Source organism: Phyllobates terribilis, unplaced genomic scaffold (assembly GCF_046119375.1).
Source record: "Phyllobates terribilis strain yellow unplaced genomic scaffold, ASM4611937v1 Scaffold_3__8_contigs__length_932513732, whole genome shotgun sequence".
Lineage (NCBI taxonomy): Eukaryota > Metazoa > Chordata > Amphibia > Anura > Dendrobatidae > Phyllobates > Phyllobates terribilis.
This window is the reverse complement of record NW_027362763.1, coordinates 511,752,857-511,774,687: the sequence shown is the minus strand read 5'-3', so window position 1 is coordinate 511,774,687 and position 21,831 is coordinate 511,752,857. Positions and strand designations below refer to the sequence as shown.

The 21,831-nt window shown below is 40.6% G+C and overlaps 1 protein-coding gene across 1 annotated transcript in view; it reads left to right on the top strand.

Annotated features, from left to right (window-relative positions):
• Positions 1–21,831, top strand: part of THEMIS (thymocyte selection associated) — a 90,936-nt gene that overhangs the window by 4,807 nt on the left and 64,298 nt on the right. Inside the window, exons 2-3 of the mRNA XM_073673206.1 lie at positions 18,015–18,161; positions 20,262–20,714. Coding sequence (XP_073529307.1) covers positions 18,015–18,161; positions 20,262–20,714 — 600 coding nt within the window. The remainder of the gene's footprint in view (positions 1–18,014; positions 18,162–20,261; positions 20,715–21,831) is intronic.

The window sequence follows — 21,831 nt, the reverse complement described above, 5'->3', positions numbered from 1 at the left end:
AAAGTAAAGCCGGGGTATGTAAACTTTTGAGCACAACTGTATGTGTCATGTAAAAAGTCACCTAATGAAGTGCCTAGAAGCATCCATTGGCAGTGACTATGCAATATTCTTTTTTTGCACTCAGTGAGGCAGTAGTTGCCGTCTAGACATTTAACGCTTCATTACCTTTTACTTGTTTTTTTTTTTTTTTGCTCCAGTGGCAATGCTGCCAACTTTGAAAAATAAAAATCACAACCCATGGCAAGTTAAAGAGCAATCATGGATTCTTAAACCATAACGCACAATATTACAAGTCATTCTAATGAAGATGTATTAGTTACAAAACACCTCCTAGTATGGATAGTACAGCGTCATTATGGTTACAGATACACATGTAATGTACTGGATACATTTTTATTACTATTATTATGGATGAGCTTACTCAACTTTATCTGACAGGATGAATATATTCAGAAAAATTCTGGATTGAATATCCCTTTATTACTCTCTACACTAATAAAACTGCAGGTGGCATTTGCTGTATCTAAACTTCTTTTAAACCTAGTTAATGATTATGTCCTGAAAAAAAGAAATTCTATCTACCATGCAGAAAAATCTCTTTATGCTGTGCTGGTATGAGCATCTGTCTTCTAGCAACAATTAATGTTCCCTGTCATCCACTGTCCGTGGTCTTCTCTAGGAAGGATTTCTTGGAATTCATTATATTATTCTTCAAAATACACATTAATTACAGCACATGACAAATTGGTACTTCTATAAAATTTCACTAAATTCTATCTCTAATTTTCAAATATTTCCCTCCATTAATGAAAATATTTTTGGAACTTTTCTACTTTTTTATTTCTGCTCAAAGTAAGGAATATAAATATTCTTTGCCATCAGTAATACATTCATCTATTTTAGATATTTGGATTTGCTAGTTTGCTAGTCTGATCTAATTATATAGATAAGGTAATTTGACAGGCTAAGGATATTTCGTGGACTCTCAATTTTTTATTATTATTAACCTAGAATATAGGAAATAGCACAAAGAGCTGGCACATTATTTATTCATTCCTGGGAATTGTAAAAAAGACCAGGGGACTTCCTTTACATGTGGAGAAACAGCATTCTTAAAAAATAATATAAGAAATTGTTCTTCACAGTTGTTGTCAATCTTTAAAATATCCTATGGTAGATACAACCAGAGCATTAAAAGGTCTGGACATTTAGATATAATGGTAAATAAGATGATAATGTTCAAGTGATGTAGGGAAAATACCTGACTGCCTTGTGGGGGATGGGAAATTTTTTTCCATATCAATGGAAAAAAGGAAAAAATTGGTCAAAATGATTTTTTTGCTTCCCTCTGCATTAAAAATGGCCAAAGGCTATGTTCACATGAAAGAGAATCTGTCAAAGTGATTCTCCCCTACAATGTATTAGGGGTGCTTTATTTGCTGCATAATAACATTTTTAATTATCCTTATTTGATCCTAAATGTTGCTGCAGTCTGTGGAAAAATTATCTCTAATCCTGGTGCACATGCACCCGCAAGAGTCATCCCTTCAGTTCGCTGGTATCACGCCCATATTAGTGTGGCGCCCCTGCGGGTCCAGTCGCCACAGAGGTACTCTATCTCAGCCAGAGGTGTGGTACCCCACTCTCGGGTAAGGAGGGAGCACTACCCTGAACCCACACACCCACATCCAACACCACATCACTCCAGTAGGGAAGGGCGAGATTGCTCCTGAGGGAGAGCACAGTCCCTGTCCCTGTCTAGAGGAGGGAACTAGGAAGAGGAGGTGGGTGGAGGAAGTAGTTTAGAGGAGCACACAAGGAAGGACTGAAGGTAGAGGGGACCACATAGAGTGACAGTTGGTGATGTGGGTCACATGACAGAGAGTATAAAAGGAAAGGTAGAAAGATCTAGAAGGGTCCTAGGAGCAAGAGCGCAGTAAGTGAGGACCGTTGAGGAGTAGGGTTCAGTCAGAGGGGCCCAGTAAGAGAAAGAACAAGAGGAGCAAGGGGGTCAGAGAAGGGCTTCAGAGACAGAGAAAGGATCTTTGGGGCACGGGAAGCGCGGAGTCCACCCGTGCGTCCGAGTTCACGCCAACTGTGAAGGGATCAGGTCGCAGTAGGGGACCGGCCCCAGACTAGTGGAGGGCTGCAAGACTCAGCTAGCAAACCGGAGGCTGCAGTATCTAAGTGCCGTAGCCAAAACCACATACATTCGCTGAAAAGGTGGCCATATAGGACCAAGGGGACACAGGGGACCTCGCCCGACAAGCCCCACGGCCACTGGCTCGGGACACTGTGTGTGAGGCGCAGGGCAGGAGGGCGAGAGCCCACGCAGAGAGAGATGACCCGGGAAAGATACACAAGAAGGGGGTCAAGATCAAGTGCACCCAAGTTATCTGAGAGTTGGCTGGATCACTTCCCCGGAGGACAAAGGACTCGGTGGGCTGTTATAATCTGCTGGCAGTTGTAACCTGGAACAACATAAGAACTGTGAGTAAAAACTTGAAGACTGCACCCCGCTGCATCCTTGACTTAATTGCTGCGTCACCTGCCTTGTGCTACACCAACAACAAAGCTACCTCTTTAACTGCCCTGGGGCCTAGCTCTACCCGTGGAAAGCTGAACTATCTCTGCTCCGTCACCAATGGCCCCAGTGGATCTGAACATCAGCGGCGGTCACCTATAGCCGTATACCATGGGTGGTGTCACAAAACTTTAACCCCAAAACTTTATTCCCCTCTTTTCTTTATTTACGACCGCCATGGGCCACGGACCGGGTCACGTCACCGTGACTGCCCCAATAGAACCAACCGGCCCGGCTTCCGAGTACCCCACGGCCCCAGGGGGTGTGTTATTAGCATCATTCACACCCAAAGTGAGTAGAGAGGAAGAGAAGAGAGACTTCTTTTCTTCCTGTCTGCACACACTGGGTTGTCAATCATGCTGCTGTGGGCATGAAGATTAAACATAATTTTCTCAGATTTTTGCTAATAAAATTACACTTTTATTAGCCAACCTGCTTATTTTCCATCTATCTCCGCTATTATCTGGTTCTGTAAAGTGAGAGCTGTCAATCAAAGAAGAGGGTGTAGAGATTGAGGGAAAACAAGCAAGTGAAAAGTGAATTTAAAGAGGTTGTCCACTGCATTTTTATTGATGACCTATCCTTAGGTCAGTGTCTGATCGGCCGAGGTCCAACACCCATCACCCCCACCGATCAGCAGTTTTCGGTGGCAGCCGCAGACATCCGGAAATATTCTCTTGCAGAGCTGGCTGCCTTCTGGTAATGGCCTAGGCTGGGTACTGCACATCAGCCTCCTATTCAAATCAATAGGAGGTGAATATGTAGTACCCTGAGTACCAGAAGATGGCAAGATCCATAAGGAGTATTTCCAGTCGGCGGCCACCGCCGACACCGATATCAGCTGATCAGTGAGGTGATGGGTGTCGGACCCTGGCTGATCAGATATTGATGACCTATCCTAAAGATAGTAAATCAATGAAAAAGTAGTGGATAACTTCTTTAAAAGATTGGTCCTGCCATGATGGGGAACTTAGTCTGATGCCCCTTTAAGAACATCCCAGACTTCTGAAAAAAAATGCAAATAATATTGTGGATCAATCACTTTCACTGAGATTTACTTTCTTCTAAGGTAAATAAGTCTAGGTAGAAAAACAGGCATAAAAGACAGTTTGTCAGAACACAATTGTATTTTTTTTTCTTACTAGGTCCAGATTTTCTTACTCTACTACCAATCTTGTGCCTTAGATATTTACTAATACAAATTCTTTCCATTATTCCCAAAATTTTAAAATTTTTACTGAAAATGGGTTACACTTATGTTACTTTATCAACTAGTCTTGTAACCACCATTTCTGTATCTGATTTTGGAATGTATTATGACTTATGCTGGCGTAATATAGACTTATTTGTATTTCAGAATTTTTAGTTGTCATTCACTGCCTCGAGGACAGCTATAATAAAATCCTGTTTGTCAGATCTCTTGTAAAGCTGACACATAGTACTAATGGAAATCTCCTAATTGAATTCCCACTTGATATGATTCACCTGTCATTGTGTGAATGCATTTTCTGTGAATCTCAAACCTTGTGAATTATTGCCTACATCCTATAAAGCTGATCCAGCATAGGGTGAAAATAAATGTGCTTCTTGATTGAGTCTTCAAAGTGCAGCTGAATCCAAATCTATGTGAACTTCAATTACATTAGGACTTTTTCACACGTTACATTTTTGCTGCAGAAAAAGCGCAGCATTTTACACTACCAGCAAAGTGAATGCGATCCCTGAAATCTCATCCACATGCTGTTTTTTTTTTTTACTTGCAGATTTGAACCTTCAAAACGTGTTTTCAGATCTGCAGTATGTCAGTTCCTTCAGCGTTTTTGAAGCGTTCAAATCAATGGGGAAAAAAACGCAAGTAAAAACACAACAAAAAAGGATGCAAAAATGTGTATTTTAGACAGTGCTTTTTTTCCTGCCAACACTCTGTATTTTGCAGGAGAAAAATGTACTGTAAATACGCAACATGTGCACATAGTCTTATAATTCTTTCCCCTGTAAAAACACTGTAATATGAGGCACTGGGTCATGTGCTTTATACACTTTCACTTTCCCAGCATGAAATTACACGTTTCTAGACAGTGTTCATACACAAATTATGAACATTATGACATTGTGCAATATGCTGATAATTTGCTATTCCTCAGAATTACATCTACATAATTGACAACAAATCATTACCCATAAGTTGTATCTCTCCACAGTCTAACATGGTCAGTAAAGATTGGACAGCGCCAGACTGTATACAGACACTCCACAGTAATAAGGAGAATGGTAACACCCAGTTGTCAGCATATTTGGGAAGAATAACAGATGAACAGCACAATGTGGTTTTCTAAGGGTTTACACAAACCGACCGACGGCGTTAAACAACTGCTGATCGGTAAATATTTATCGAACAACTGTCGTCTAATAGCTTGTTTGCAAAGGTAATTAAAGATGTGCACTGAATGATCTGTAATAATATTATTCAGTGCTCATAGTTTGTCACTGTTCTCGGCAGCACGATTCCTGTTCGATGAGCTGCTGAGAATGATGATCTTTTTTGCAGAATTTTTCTAATTCATTGGGTGATCAGCAATCTATTTAGACGCCAAGATTTTTATTTCTAGGAGCGTTCGTTCATGATAATCTTGCATCGTAAATGGACCTTAAGAAGAGATGCTCCAGGGCTTATCTCAGTAGCGGCGAACCTACGGCATACGTGCCAGAGAGAGCACTCAGAGTCCTCTCTGTGGGCATGCTCGCCATCGCCCCAGCATCCAGGGGCATAACTATCGCGGTCACAGAGGGTGCAAACGTGACTAGGCCAATACAGGATGGGTGCCTGCTGACCCTTGCTGGACATTATACCAGAATTGGGAACATTATACAAGAATGGAGACATTATACTAGAATGGGGAACATTATACTAGGATGGGGGACATTATACCATAATTGGGAATATTATACCAGCATGGGGAACATTATACAAGAATTGGGGATATTATACCAGCATGGGAGACATAATACCAGAATTGGGGGCATTATACCAGCATGTGAGACATTATACCAGGATGGGGGACATTATACTGGGATGGGAACATTATACCAGGCCTTGGGACATTATACCAGGATGGGGGACATTATTTCAGAATGAGGGACATTATACCAGAATGGGGGACATTATACCAGCATGGGGAATATTATACCAGGATGGGAGACCTTATTTCAGAAACGGGGAAGAAAACTTCAGTATTCAGGTTAAATAGAGTGTTGGCACTTTGTAATAAATTAGTGGATTTCAGGTTGTAGTTAGGGCACTCGGTCTCTAAAAGGATCGTCATCATTGGCTTATCTTATGGGGATTGTAAGTATTTAGTAAAAATCAACAGGTATTCTTTATTGTCAGTGTGTAACACATGATAGATAAACAGTAAAAAATGCCAACCTGTACATTATCATCTTCTAAAGCAGTGTTCCCCAATCTGTAGCTCTCCAGCTGTTTCAAATGTACGACTCCCATATTTTCCTGACAACCATAAACTAGCGAGACACAGACTGAGAAACATTGCTTTAGGGTAACTTTTCATGTTTATCAACCATTTCTAGAATCCTAGAATCACATTACCTTACTTGATGAGTCAGTATAGCAGAAACTCTCAGGTGAATCTTGAAGGATGAGAAATATACAAAAGCCCTTGCAGCTATTTGTACAGCAGCATCACAAATAGAAAACAAGATAACAAGAAAAATGATGCTTCAAGGAGCAAGAAAAACACAATAGATACAATTTCGAATCATTCCATTCTCTCATTATTTTTTCTTGCAACACAGACAAAATAGAAATGAAGTCTTGTATTGAAAAATGTCCTTACAAATGCTGGAAGTGATACTTGCAGATATAATAAAATGTGTCTACATCGAACAGACATAACATTCAACACAACTGTCTAGAATCATGTGGGACCACCTTCTGCCCCTAAAGTTAAACCCATTGAGCGATGGACTTCACAAGGCTTTTGAAAGTGTACTGGAGTATCTGACACTAAACATTTACCCCAAGGTCCTTCAAAAGGAAACTGTTACTACTCCTGGTGTCTGTTTTTTTCTAATTATTGTATTCTTTGTGAAATTGTGCCATTCTTCTATTATTCCCACTAATCATTTCTGAATAATTAGACAACTGGGTGTTATCAGTTCGGGGTACCTAACAGAGCCAGATTCTGTAGCGAAACACCCTTTGAAAAGGGGGATGGTAACAACCAATTGTCAATTTATTCATAAATTTGTAGAAGGAATAACGGAGGAAAAGGACAATGTAAAGTTATAAGAAAATATGCTCCAGAACTAATATTTCAATGGGAATACAAGTATTTACTGAAAGATCCTCTTTAACTCATGGTGCAAAATGGGGACAGGTCATTTTTTTTAAAGGAAACCTGTCATGTGTTTGATGACGGCTGAACTGCTATGTTCCTGCCTGTTTCAGCATGATTGACAGGTCTCTCCCTAAGTTTGTAACAAAAAAACCTACCAATAATGCAGAGCCAGACTGGAAGAATCCTTTGGGGTCCCACCTCAGTGACTAGTCATATCAGTCACCTCATTCTGGCCCTATGTCTAAAGTGTGTTTATTCTGAAATGCCGCAGCATTGAGAGTGAAACATGGATGTTTGTAATGATATAGCCTGCCTGATTTATTATGCCCTATATTTGGATAACATGAATCACATGACAGGTACCCTTTAAATTAAAGTGGTTTAGCTCCTTTATCTCTTTATTTTACAGACATTTTGGGGACATAATTTAGTGCCACGTATTAATATATAATTATTAAAAGTACTCCTGCTCTTGTTATTGCAGCTTTTGTTCTTAAAATGACTGGTTAAACATGTGACCAAACATGTCCATCAGCCTCTACCACCTGAAAAAAATTGATGGACAGGTCTGGTCACACGCACCTTCATTTCCTGTCATTTTGTGGACAGAAGAGCTGTGGAGTCTGTGAGGAAAGCTGCACTAGCAAATGCAAAAGGAGAACCTGTGATAATTGTACTTTATAAATTGACACAAAATTGTGCTCTGAATACATTTAATAAAATTAAGATAAAGTGATCAATCCCTGTAAGTCAGGTTATGAGGTGGGGCCTCCATTGAGCAGACTTCTTTTTCCTGCACACCCCAAAGATGCTCTGTTGAGCTGACGTATGCAATATTTGGAGGCCTAATTACAGTGGGTACGGAAAGTATTGAGACCCCTTTAAATTTTTCACTCTTTGTTTCGTTTCAGCCATTTGGTAAATTCTAAAAAGTTCATTTTTTTCTCATTAAAGTACACTCTGCACCCCATCTTGACTGAAAAAAAACAGAAATGTAAAAATTTTTGCAAATTTATTAAAAAAGAAAAACTGAAATATCACATGGTCATAAGTATTCAGACCCTTTGCTCAGACACTTATATTTACTGTAAGTCACATGCTGTCCATTTCCTTGTGATCCTCCTTGAGATGGTTCTACTCCTTAATTGGAGTCCAGTTGTGTTTAATTAATCTGATAGGACTTGATTTGGAAAGGCACACACCTGTCTATATAAGACCTCACAGCTCACAGTGCATGTCAGACCAAATGAGAATCATGAGCTCAAAGGAACAACAAGACAATGACCTTGAGCACACAGCTAAAATAACAAAGGAGTGGCTTCAGGACAACTCTGTGACCATTCTTGACTGGCCCAGCCAGAGCCCTGACCTAAACCCAATTGAGCATCTCTGGAGAGACCTGAAAATGGCTGTTCACCAACGTTCACCATCCAACCCGACGGAACTGGAGAGGATCTGCAAGGAAGAATGGCAGAGGATCCCCAAATCCAGGTGTGAGAAGTTGCATCATTCCCAAGAAGACTCACGGCTGTACTAGCTCAAAACTGAGCAGAGGGTCTGAATACTTATGACCATGTGATATTTCAGTTTTTCTTTTTTAATAAATTTGCAAAAATGTCTACATTTCTGTTTTTTTTTCAGTCAAGATGGGGTGCAGAGTGTACTTTAATGAGAAAAAAAAAACTTTTTATAATTTACCAAATGGCTGCAATGAAATAAAGAGTGAAAAATTTAAAGGGGTCTGAATACTTTCCGTACCCACTGTAAAACCTTCAGCTCTTTTCGATGTCCCACAAAACAATTCCAGACTATTTTTTGCTGAGTCCAAGTTTGCATTATCCTGCTGAAAGAGGCCACTGCCATTAAGCAAAATCACTGCCATGAAGTGGCTGCAACATTGATTCAGTAGGTGGAACTGTTCAAGTAACATTCACATGACAGTCAAGTTCCAAGGTTTTGCTGCATGCCATTGCCCAGCATTGCTCAGAACCTCAGCTGGCTTTCTACCTGATGATCCTGGTGCCATCTCTTCTCTGACTAAGCAGCCTGAATGTTGCATACTAGAAGTTCTTCATCAGTTGCTGCCTGCTTCAGTTCTGATACTCACATGTCCTTTGTACAGGAGACATTTGTGGTTGTAGACAAGGGTCAGCATGGAATCTTTACTATGTCTGCAACTACACAGCCCTAGCTACCTATAATGCTTCGTCTTCTGACCTTTTTGTACCATGCCCGTAAATAAAAAAGCTCCCAGAATATTATTTTTTTTGCTAAATTTGTGTAAAAGTGTATGTAATGTTGTGTAAATGTGTTAATATACTCACCAATAGTTGTCTTATCCAATTTCTAGTGCCGCTTTGGTCCTCTTCTGTGTCCCATGATGGCTATTTTGACTTGTCGGTTCACACTGGCGTCTATGAGCTTTTAAAATGTAATCCTATGGAGCCTTGTTCTGATGCTTTATAGGCTTCCACTGTAAGGCCACACTCACACGTTCAGTATTTGGTCAGTATTTTACATCAGTATATGTAAGCCAAAACCAGGAGTGGGTGATAAATACAGAAGTGGTGACGTGTTTCTATCATACTTTTCCTCTGATTGTTCCCCTCCTGGTTTTGGCTTACAAATACTGAGGTAAAAAACTCACCAAATGCTCAACGTGTTCCTGAGTACCCCAGTGTGAACCGGCAAGTTGGAACAGAAGTCAAGAGAGTGAGAAGAAGACTGGAGCGGCAATGTGCTGCAAACCTGGGAAGATGGCAATCGGTGTGTATATTAACACACTTCCACTACATTACATACACAATTAGGCTATGTTCACACTTAGTGTTTTTGCACCGTTTTTTTTCTGCAGGCAAAACCTGCTCTCTTTGTCATTAAAAAGAAAGCAGGTTTTGATGAGTTTTGCTGTGTTTTTGTCATGATACGTTTGTCTCTTGGGCATACTGATAAAGCTTAGTGCATAACAAAAATAACCTGATTCAACTTCCTCAGGTTTTGGCACCAAAATCTCATCAAAACCTGATACCTGCGTTTTTTGCACTACCCATTGCTTTCAATGGGTGAAAAACGCTGCAAAAACGCTGAAAGAAAAGACATTCTGAATTTTGCAAAAATGCAGCTCTTTGATAAATCAGGAAAAAAACCAAAGTGTGGGCATGAGATTTCTGAAATCTCATAGACTTTGCTGGTACTGTAAAACACAGCTGAAAATTTACATAAAAAATGCAGCAAAAAAACACTGCAAAAACGCTATGTGTGGACATAGCCTTACACAGGTTTAGCTAATAAAAAAATATTGGGAGTGCTTCCTTAACTTTTTCAGCAATTTGTGCTTTTTTGGGGTTCACGTTTCCAGCAATACAGCCCAACATGCTGCCTTGGCTGTTATAGACCCTGTCCTCAGCACTTATTATAATTAATTGACTAATATAGGGTAATTTTCAGAAAAATAGATGAGGAAGATTATATGATTTAGTGAAGTGTACGGGGTAACATTTCTCCTTGTGCAGAGTTACATGCCTGGCATGCCGCTGTAAGGAGAGTTATATAGTTTGGGTTTTCACCTAAGTCATGTGGCAAGGCTCGTTAAAGGGTCGATATTGATTTTTTAGGATTGCTACTTCCAATAGGTGGCACTAGAGTTCCATTCCTCTTTCTCTCTGAAGATGCAATTTGCACGGTTTAGTGAAGTATTTGTGAAGTGGGGAGCTATCTGATTCAACTCTCTAGCTATATGTGCTGGAAAGTGTCATTTCATATATTCTTAAATAACAGGCTAGAGCAAGTTAACATCCTCAGAACTAATCTACTTGTAGAAAGTGTGTCAAACATGAGGTATCTAATTTTTCTGCCATTATGCCTCGATAAGCTATCACTTCTTAAGACAGAATAACCCTTTAGGTTAAGTGATAGTAGTTCTATTAGTTATATCTGTCCTTTAGATGAATAAATGTCATATTCTTGTCAATAAAGACCCAGTTTTACATAGTCTTAAATTCTTGTAAAATGTATTATCTTAAATGCAACCTCAGCAGTTTCCAAGTTCAGTGACTGGTTCATGTTAGTGCTAGCCAAAATCTGTCATTGGCGAAACCAGTGAAATGAACGATAAATTAGTGAATAGTGAACTCAATATATGAACAACCTTTCTAGAAGTATTATTCTGATGATGAATTTTCTAATACATTCTTGAAAAGTGACAAGGATAAATCGAAAATTAGTACCATATGTTTGCATAAATTTGTTATATGTAATGGTAAATAGCATTATCATGTCCATGTTATATGAACTGTAAAACGACCTTTACTCTCTACATTTTATATTGGAATAGTACAATGAAAAAAATCATAGCTCATGTATTTGCAAAAGCTGAACATAAACAGGTTTCTTACAGCATGATAAATAGTATCATTAATTCACATATTACTTTCCTGATTCAATCTGTAAAATAATCACTGCTTTTTGAAAAATGGAATTGTTAATAGCTTTTATCTCATAAAGAAAACTTGTTTTGCATAAAAATGGACCTGGCAATTAGCTAACTGATAAGGTGGGACAGCATTCATGGGACATTACCATATTCATGGGTATTGTTGGCAAGTTCATGGAAAAACAAGCACTTTTATAATTTACTATTTAATAAAATCCTCCTACTTTTCCCTAATATTTCCATTTTTTTACTACTCATTGGCAAAGGATTTGGCCACCACTGCTAGACTTGTTTGCATTGATTACAAGCTCTTTTCTATTGAGATTGTAAGCACTGTACTGAAGCTGGCTGGGATCATTGGAATGCACCCATATTTACCAACCTAAGGCTGTTTTTAATGCTGGATCCTATCTGTCCTTTAAATTTGTAGGATTTGGGAGAGGTATGATTGATAAATATTAGGTTTAAGGTCCCATCAAAGAAAGATATGCCTTGTCATGGCTGGTGGGCTCTCATAAATTGGCCAATTTGTGTACTTTGTACCTTAAATTTAAAAGTATATTTTATATAGCAGTAATGTAGTCCAAATTTCATATATTCTATGTTTGCATACATCTTAGTGCTTACAGTGTGCTGTTGTATTCTCTTGCTTGTATATTATGCAGCCAATGCAGCTTACACCTGTTCACACTTGCTTTAGGCTTCTTTCACACATCAGTGTCTCAGGTACATGTGATGACAGTTTTCACATGTACTGGAGACACTTACACATGTAGACTCATTCATTTCTGCTCACATGTCAGTGTGTTTCCACGGACCGTGTTTCTGTGTGCAAAACATGCTGACATATCAGTTTTTTGCACGCAGCACGGGCCGCAAAACGTTCAGCACACGTGCACACTGATGACATCCGTGTGTCATCAGTGTGGCATGTACTGTACCAGCTTCTGGGAATCAGTGGTACAGTTCGCCCTGTTCCCAAGCTCCGGGTGCTGAAGGAATCTATCATCAGTGTCCCCTGCTTGCGCTGCGATCAGCGCGAGCAGGGGACAATGTTGAGAGTAGCATTCTGCTGCCACTGTTTCCAAAAAGTGTGAAAATAAGAATCAAATAAAAAAATCATTGCACTCACCTGGCTTGAGGTGATCGCACACCCTGAGGACCAGAGGAGAATGACTTGCTGCAACAAGCGGGCCCGTGAACTGTGCTGAGCTCAGTGAGTGACAGTACACCGCTCAGTGAGCTCAGCACAGGTCAGGGGCCCGCTCGCTGCATATGTATATATGTAATAGGAGGAGAAAAGTCTTTCAGAGAGTCAGTGCAAGATGTATGTAATAAGGAGAAAAAGCGCCATCCGGTGAGCATTTCAAGTTTGCACGCTGGACCTGGTCAGGTGACCTCCAGCAGAGGATTTCAAAATTTAACGGTCGAGCGTGCAGTGCCTGAGGTGAGCACCAAACACAGAGAGAGACGTGGCTGCCGGTGAACGAGTCCGGGATTCAGCACAGCGGTCCCTCGGGTGTCATGGCTACGGAAGAGGACCGGGACTTGGATACGACATTAAGGAAATGTACAGGACCCTCCTACGCACGACATGGTAAACTTCCCCGATTGACAGGACAAAGAGAGGATAGAAACGAGTTTTGCCGGAGAGATCTCGTCAGCAGAAGCCGACGAGTGTCATCACTGAACAGGGCTGTCACTTCAACCGCTCCTTCACTGTACCGGGAACAATCGGGTTTAGGGTATCAGGTTGGGAGGGTGACGGGTGAGGTGGAACAAGCCAAATGGGATCTAATTGACTTTGTCAGAAAAAGACTTAAAGGCCTAGCGGGAATAACCGAAGACCCCCGCTAAGGACATTTACAGAACCAATGGACTTCAGTGCTGATCCCATATTTGGGCTAGATACAGTATTTTAGAGAATGATTTTATTGCCATTGTTATTGCTATTGTGATGTATTGTGTGTTATTGCTATTGTTATTGCTATTGTGATAGTGTTCTCATTACTAACCCCTGTTGCAATCCCTGTCAGCTTATTTAATATATATATAGCATAGACCAAAAGTTTGGACACACCTTCTCATTTAAAGATTTTTCTGTATTTTCATGACTATGAAAATTGTACATTCACACTGAAGGCATCAAAACTATGAATTAACACATGTGGAATTATATACTTTACAAAAAAGTGTGAAACAACTGAAAATATGTCTTATGTTCTAGGTTCTTCAAAGTAGCCACCTTTTGCTTTGATGACTGCTTTGCACACTCTTGGCATTCTCTTGATGAGCTTCAAGAGGTAGTCACCGGAAATGGTCTTCCAACAATCTTGAAGGAGTTCCCAGAGATGCTTAGCACTTGTTAGCCCTTTTGCCTTCACTCTGCGGTCCAGCTCACCCCAAACCATCTCGATTGGGTTCTGGTCTCGTGACTGTTGAGGCCAGGTCATCTGGCATAGCACCCCATCACTCTCCTTCTTGGTCAAATAGCCCTCACACAGCCTGGAGGTGTGTTTGTGGTCATTGTCCTGTTGAAAAATAAATGATGGTCCAACTAAACGCAAACCGGTTGGAATAGCATGCCGCTGCAAGATGCTGTGGTAGCCATGCTGGTTCAGTATGCCTTCAATTTTGAATAAATCCCCAACAGTGTCACGAGCAAAGCACTCTCACACAATCACACCTCCTTCTCCATGCTTCACGGCGGGAACCAGGCATGTAGAGTCCATCCGTTCACCTTTTCTGCATCGCACAAAGACACGGTGGTTGGAACCAAAGAACTCAAATTTGGACTCATCAGACCAAAGCACAGATTTACACTGGTCTAATGCCCATTCCTTGTGCTCTTTAGCCCAAACAAGTCTCTTCTGCTTGTTGCCTGTCCTTAGCAGTGGTTTCCTAGCAGCTATTTTACCATGAAGGCCTGCTGCCCAAAGTCTCCTCTTAACAGTTGTTGTAGAGATGTGTCTGCTGCTAGAACTCTGTGTGGCATTGACCTGGTCTCTAATCTGAGCTGCTGTTAACCTGCGATTTCTGAGGCTGGTGATTTGGATAAACTTATCCTCAGAAGCAGAGGTGACTATTGGTCTTCCTTTCCTGGGGCGGTCCTCATGTGAGCCAGTTTCTTTGTAGCGCTTGATGGTTTTTGCAACTGCACTTTGGGACACATTCAAAGTTTGCCCAATTTTTCAGACTGACTGACCTTTATTTCTTAAAGGAATGATGACCACTCGTTTTTCTTTACTTAGCGGCTTTTTTCTTGCCATAATACAAATTCTAACAGTCTATTCAGTAGGACTATCAGCTGTGTATCCACCTGACTTCTGCACAACACAACTGATGGTCCCAACCCCATTTATAAGGCAAGAAATCCCACTTATTAAACCTGACAGGGCACACCTGTGAAGTGAAAACCATTTCCGGTGACTACCTCTTGAAGCTCATCAAGAGAATGCCAAGAGTATGCAAAGCAGTCATCAAAGCAAAAGGTGGCTACTTTGAAGAACCTAGAATATAAGACATATTTTCAGTTGTTTCACACTTTTTTGCTAAGTATATAATTCCACATGTGTTAATTCATAGTTTTTTTTATGCCTTCAGTGTGAATGTACAATTTTCAAAGTCATGAAAATACAGAAAAATCTTTAAATGAGAAGGTGTGTCCAAACTTTTGGTCTGTACGTTACATAAATTGTAATTTATAGCTATTTGACGGCCCTCCTTTTGTGACTCTGCGCGTTGCATTCTGACACCTGCATTACATATATATATACCGTATATATATGTATGCAAATTATATACAGTGTGTGTATATACTGTGGGAACCAAAAGTTTTGCATTTTTAATAAAATTGTTATTACTTCTGTCTGGTGCTATTTTCCTGATGATTTCAGTAATCCAGAAGCAAATGGTTGTCAGCTATAAGGATGAAAATTGTGTTTGACATTGTTTTATCCCTTTATCTGTTAGTTTTCAACATTTGTTGGGCCAAATGTTTTGCATATTTTGTCATGGGTAGTGAAATTTTGCCTACATTTTTTATGTGTGTATTTTTAGGTTAAAACATGGCACATGCAAAGCCAAATTTATCACCAGATGTCAAGAAGCTTATTATTCTGACACTGAAGTCAAAGCCAAAAAGATGGAACTGTTCTCAGATACAAGTGTCATGTATATTAAAGAAAGAAAAAGAAGGTTGTGGAACAGCTGACAAACCAAGAAGTGGACGACCATGGAAAACTTCCTCCAGAGTTGATCACATTATTAAGAAAAAGTCAGTATCTGATGTGCATAAAAGTGCTGTACAGATTTCACACAAAATGAACGAAGAATAAGGGGTCAAAGTGAGTTGCCAAAGTGTGGGGCGACAGCTAAGAGCAGTAGGGTTGAATGCACGAGTTCCAGTCAAGAAGCCTTTCATATCTGCAAAGAACCGGAAGGTCCAACTTGAGTTTGCCAAAGAACACAGCCAATGGAAAGAGACAGATTGGTCTAAGGTGTTGTGGTCGGACGAATCCAAGTTCAATCTGTTTGGTAGTGATGGCGAGCACTATATATACTGCCCAATTGGAAAACGTAATGATGTAAGGTACCAAACACCTACCGTGAAACATGGTGAAGCATTTTGGTTAAAATTAGGGTCTTGCATGATGACAACTTCATGCACTTTAAATTCATCACCAAGGAAATGGCATCACAACAACCAGACAGAAGTAATCACACTTTAAAAAAAAAGCTAAACTTTTGGTCGCCACTGTATATACAAGTATATACACTGCTCAAAAAAATAAAGGGAACACTCAAATAACACATCCTAGATCTGAATGAATGAAATATTCTCATTGAATACTTTGTTCTGTACAAAGTTGAATGTGCTGACAACAAAATCACACAAAAATCATCAAAGGAAATCAAATTTATTAACCAATGGAGGCCTGGATTTAGAGTCACCCCCAAAATTAAAGTGGAAAAACACACTACAGGCTGATCCAAACTTTGATGTAATGTCCTTAAAACAAATCAAAATGGGGCTCAGTATTGTGTGTGGCCTCCATGTGCCTGTATGACCTCCCTGCAACGCCTGGGCATGCTCCTGATGAGGTTGTGGATGGTCTCCTCCCAGACCTGAACTAAAGCATCCGCCAACTCCTGGACAGTCTGTGGTGCAACGTGACGTTGGTAGATGGAGCGAGACATGATGTCCCAGATGTGCTCAATCGGATTCAGGTCTGGGGAACGGGCGGGCCAGTCCATAGCTTCAATGCCTTCATCTTGCAGGAACTGCTGACACACTCCAGCCCCATGAGGTCTGGCATTGTCCTGCATTAGGGGGAACCCAGGGCCAACCGCACCAGCATATGGTCTCACAAGGGCTCTGAGGATCTCATCTCGGTACCTAATGGCAGTCAGGCTACCTCTGGCGAGCACATGGAGGGCTGTGCGGCCCTTCAAAGAAATGCCACCCCACACCATTACTGACCCACTGCCAAACCGGTCATGCTGAAGGATGTTGCAGGCAGCAGATCGCTCTCCACTGCGTCTCCAGACTCTGTCACGTCTGTCACATGTGCTCAGTGTGAACCTGCTTTCATCTGTGAAGAGCACAGGGCGCCAGTGGCGACTTTGCAGATCCTGGTGTTCTGTGGCAAATGCCAAGCATCCTGCATGGTGTTGGGCTGTGAGCACAACCCTCATCTGTGGACGTCGGGCCTTCATACCACCCTCATGGAGTCGGTTTCTAACCGTTTGTGCAGACACATGCTCATTTGTGGCCTGCTGGCAGTGTTCCTCCTGTTCCTCCTTGCACAAAGGCGGAGGTAGCAGTCCTGCTGCTGGGTTGTTGCCCTCCTACGGCTCCCTCCATGTCTCCTTGGGTACTGGCCTGTCTCCTAGTAGCGCCTCCAGCCTCTGGACACTACGCTGACAGACACAGCAAACCTTCTTGCCACAGCTCGCATTGATGTGCTATCCTGGATGAGCGGCACTACCTGGGCAACTTCTGTGGGTTGTAGAGTCCGTCTCATGCTACCACGAGTGTGAAAGCACAACCAACATTCAAAAGTGACCAAAACATCAGCCAGAAAGCATTGGTACTGAGATGTGGTCTGTGGTCCCCACCTGCAGAACCACCCCTTTATTGAGGGTGTCTTGATAATTGGCAATAATTTCCATCTATTGTCTATTCCATTTGCACAACAGCATGTGAAATTGATTGTCAATCAGTGTTGCTTCCTAAGTGGACAGTTTGATTTCACAGAAGTTTGATTTACAGTTATATTCTGTTGTTTAAGTGTTCCCTTTACTTTTTTGAGCAGTGTATATATCCATGCACATACACTCCTCAAAATTGAAACTGCAGCAGCAAGAAGGTAAAAATGTGGAATTATTTTTTTGAGCAGTGTATATATATATATATATATATATATATATATATATATAATATATATATATTTATATATATATATATATATATTTTATTTATTTTTTTTTCCTTACAACGTTGCCCAACTTGATAATCTTAACACTTAGTAGTATTATTGAAACTGATGTAATATAGTGGCAGACTTGTAGAATGGACTTTTTATTTAGGGCAATTTTTAACATTAAACTTGACTTTATTGCACTTGTAATTATCTAGGTTCCCATTATGAACTCTCTGGAAATGAATGCTCTCTTTCAACTGGAGATGTTATCAAAATCACTGAGATAAAAGTCAAGAAAGTCATAGCAACTTACAACGAATACAACAGGCTGCCTGCAGCAGAGTTTCCACCTGACTTCCCAGGTATCGTACAATCATAGTCATTTGATGTGGTATATTATCAGCACTGCAAGGTTTGCTAAAATCACAAGCTGTATACTGATAGATTGTCTGAACTGGTAACATGAACTGGTAACATAACCCCACTACCCGATCTATCTGTCACAATAAATTACATCACACTGTCTCCTGTACTGCAAGTTCGCTGTCTCGGAGTAACCCTCAACTCTTGCCCTATCTTTCAAACCACTCATCCTCATCCAATCTTTCACCACCTCCATCCGCCTCCAACTCCATCCGTTCCTCAACTCTGATGAATCTACCAAAATGTTAGTGCATGCCCTCATCATCTCCTGCCTTAACTACTGCAATATAATCCTCTTTATCCTCCCTGCTAACATTCTCGCACTACTCGAGTCCGCCCTTAACTCTGCTGCCCAATTAATACACCTCTCACCTCACTATTCCTCTGCTTCTCCCCTCTACAAATCCCTTTGTTGGCTCCCAATTCCCCAACAAATCCAGTTCAAACTGCTAACACTGACCTACAAGGCCATCCATACTTTGTACCCTCCATAAATCTCCAAACTAATCTCTCAATACCTACCCACACGTAATCTCTGGTCCTCCCAACATGTCCTCCTCTCCACCACATTTATCCGTTCCTCACCCATTCTCCTCCAAAAGTTTTCCCGAGTATCCCCGGTCCTCTGGAATTCTGTGTCTCCTTCCCCATTATCCTGGAGACTGTAAGCCTGCACGGGCAGAACCCTCTCCTTTCTGTACCAGTCTGTTATTGTTTGCTTGTTCTTTGCAATGTATCTTTGTATTTTGTATATAAACCCCTTTTTCCATATACAACACCATGGAATCACTGGTGCTCTAAAAATAAATAATAATAATAATAATGATGATGATCTAAACTCTTCTATGTGAATTACCTCTTCAAGAAAGGAAAAAAATTATAGATTGACTGATTCCATATGTTTAAAGGCAATCTGTGACCAAGTCTTTGCCACCTAATCTGAGAGCAGCATACTGTAGACATAGAGCCTAATTACAGTGCAGTGTCACTTACTGAGCTGCTTGCTGTAGTTTTGATAAAATTACCATTTTATCAGCAGGAGATTATCACTGTAGGTCTAATAAACCTGCTGCCATGTAGTTCTCTAAATTCATGAACACTATATAACCCCGCCCCTACCACTAATTGGCAGCTTTCTGCCTATGCACAGTGTACATAGAAAGCTGCCAATCAGCTGGAGTGGCCTGGGTTATATAGAGCTCAGAATTCAAAGATCCGGTAGATCTACAGCAGATAAAACAGTGATTTTATCAAAGCGTCAGCAAGGAGTCTCTGCCCCTACATTCTGCTGCTCTTACATGGGGTAGCAAAAACCTGCTAACAGATTCCCTTTAAATTATATCCATCCTAAGCAGGAGACAACTAATATAGACTTTAAGAGAATTCTTTGTATATGGTGAATATAGCTGATTGAATGGTCCCACGTTTTATAATATATAGCCAGTAATAATTTTGTTTGCAAAAGCTAATCTTGGGCACTGTTACTATACATACTGCTGAATATACTTACCCAAAGAAGGTCCAATGAAGAGAATTCTGTACATAGCTTGAAGGCAAGCGGCAGGATAGGATAGAGTTATAACGTAACACCTTAAAATGGTTGTCAATAGCATCGTATAACCGGAGAACCTTTTTAAGGAAATTACAAATAAAGAAGTATCAATTATCAATTTTCTCAGTTCAGTACCTCTATTATTGATACTCCTTATGTATTATTACATATAAATGTTATCTACATAGGAAAGGGAGTATCAATAATCCCTTTCCTATGTAAATAGCATGTAATTTTTCTAGGATTGTATGAAGTTTGAAACGGTGCTTTCTTCTAGAAACAATGCCACTCTACTCCATGGGCTACGTATGGCATTGATGGACAGCGCTGTTTGCAAAAGAAAGCAACCATGTGTTTGATACAACAATTTAAGAATGTCTATTTGTTTGTGCCTTATCTCATAAAAATGTATTGACGTTGTGACATTACAACATTGCCATATATAAATGTTTAGCACATATATATATATATATATTTTTCCTTGTAGGTTTGTTCACAATCGTAGCTGATAAGAACCCATATCACTCCATTGAAGAAATTGTACAGACACTACATATCGGTTCCTTAACCTTTGGCAAGCCCACCCTTTATAGCCATTCTAAACTTGAAGTAGGAGACATAATCATTGATAAAGGCAAAGCCATCATATTTAACTCTATAGAAGAAGTAAATGGAGTCACGTCCGTAACATGTAAAGTGACAGTAGAGGGAATAAACCATTCAATTGTTTTACCTCTGTCACATACTGGAGAGTTTTATGAGTGCCAGGATGAAAGGATTTATACACTCAAAGAGATTGTGGACTGGAAAATTCCAAAGAACAGAACTAGGACGGTGATACTGAAGGAAATTATGGGCAATTGCAGAAGTCAAAACCTTTTGTACAGTGTTAAAGGAATAGTTCTAAAGCCTGTCTACGAAGTAAAGACCCTGACACAATGTAAGTATGGTGGAGAGGGAATAAGTATTTACCAAAAAGGATTCCTACAATGGGAATTCTACTGATCATTCAATGTATTGGGTATTATTCCTTTATATTGTAAGTACTATTTAAATTGATTATTTGTCTTTAAATCATTAATACACAACTATAACAAGGAGCCTGGGGAGACTGTGGAAAGCACAGTGTCTCAGTGCAAGAAGAGTCTATGGACCTATTGTAGTCCAACAGTCATCCTAAGGAGAACCTGAGTCCCTCACTGGTAGATGCAGTTTTGGATTGAGGTGCCAAGGACCCACCAGTAACATTGACTGAGTTCCTACGGTAGCTACCTTACATGCAAATATTATATTACCCTCTGTAGCGATTCACTCTCAGGTAGGTGTTAGGTAACGTTCACACAGGCAATACGGTTTGGTCCAAACATACGCAGTTTTATTGTTTTCAAAACCAAAAACATCCTCTTCTGGGCACAAAGGTATCACAGCAAGTAAACAGTTTACTCAGCAGGCACAAATATGTCAGTGAGGGCTCACCCAAATAGATTACCACTCCCAGTGCCAAACAGAAGTGAACAGGCTGCAGCTTCCACATGTTTCTCTGCAACTCCAGCACACAGATTGCTCAGCTTTTCTAGTTGACTCACGTAGTCTCCATTCAGAGAGAGACCCTGGCTTATCTCTCTCACAGTTACAGCTCACATTTTGGATGGACACTCACCAGCTTCAGCATACTTGATTCTGCTTCATCCAGCAGACTGGCACACCTAGTAAACACAGGCCATGGTTCTTAGTTAAAGAGGTTGTCCACTACAATAAATAATGCCCCCATCGATGCCCCATCAAATGCTGGCCTGTGATATGCGGTGAAACCCCACCCACAGCTGAGTTAGTCAGGGGGGTGCGTGCTTCAGGGTCACGCCTCTGGGTTCCCAGATCTTGATGTGATATCAGAGCCGGCTGCAGCCGGGGTCACGTGATGCCTAGTGAGCGGTCATCAATAGTGCCGCTCATAGACAAGAATAACAATGGAAGGTAATTACAAAAACACTTCTTTCCACTGTTTAAATCAATGGGGGCATTATTTATTGTAGTGGACAACCTCTTTAAAGCTAGGC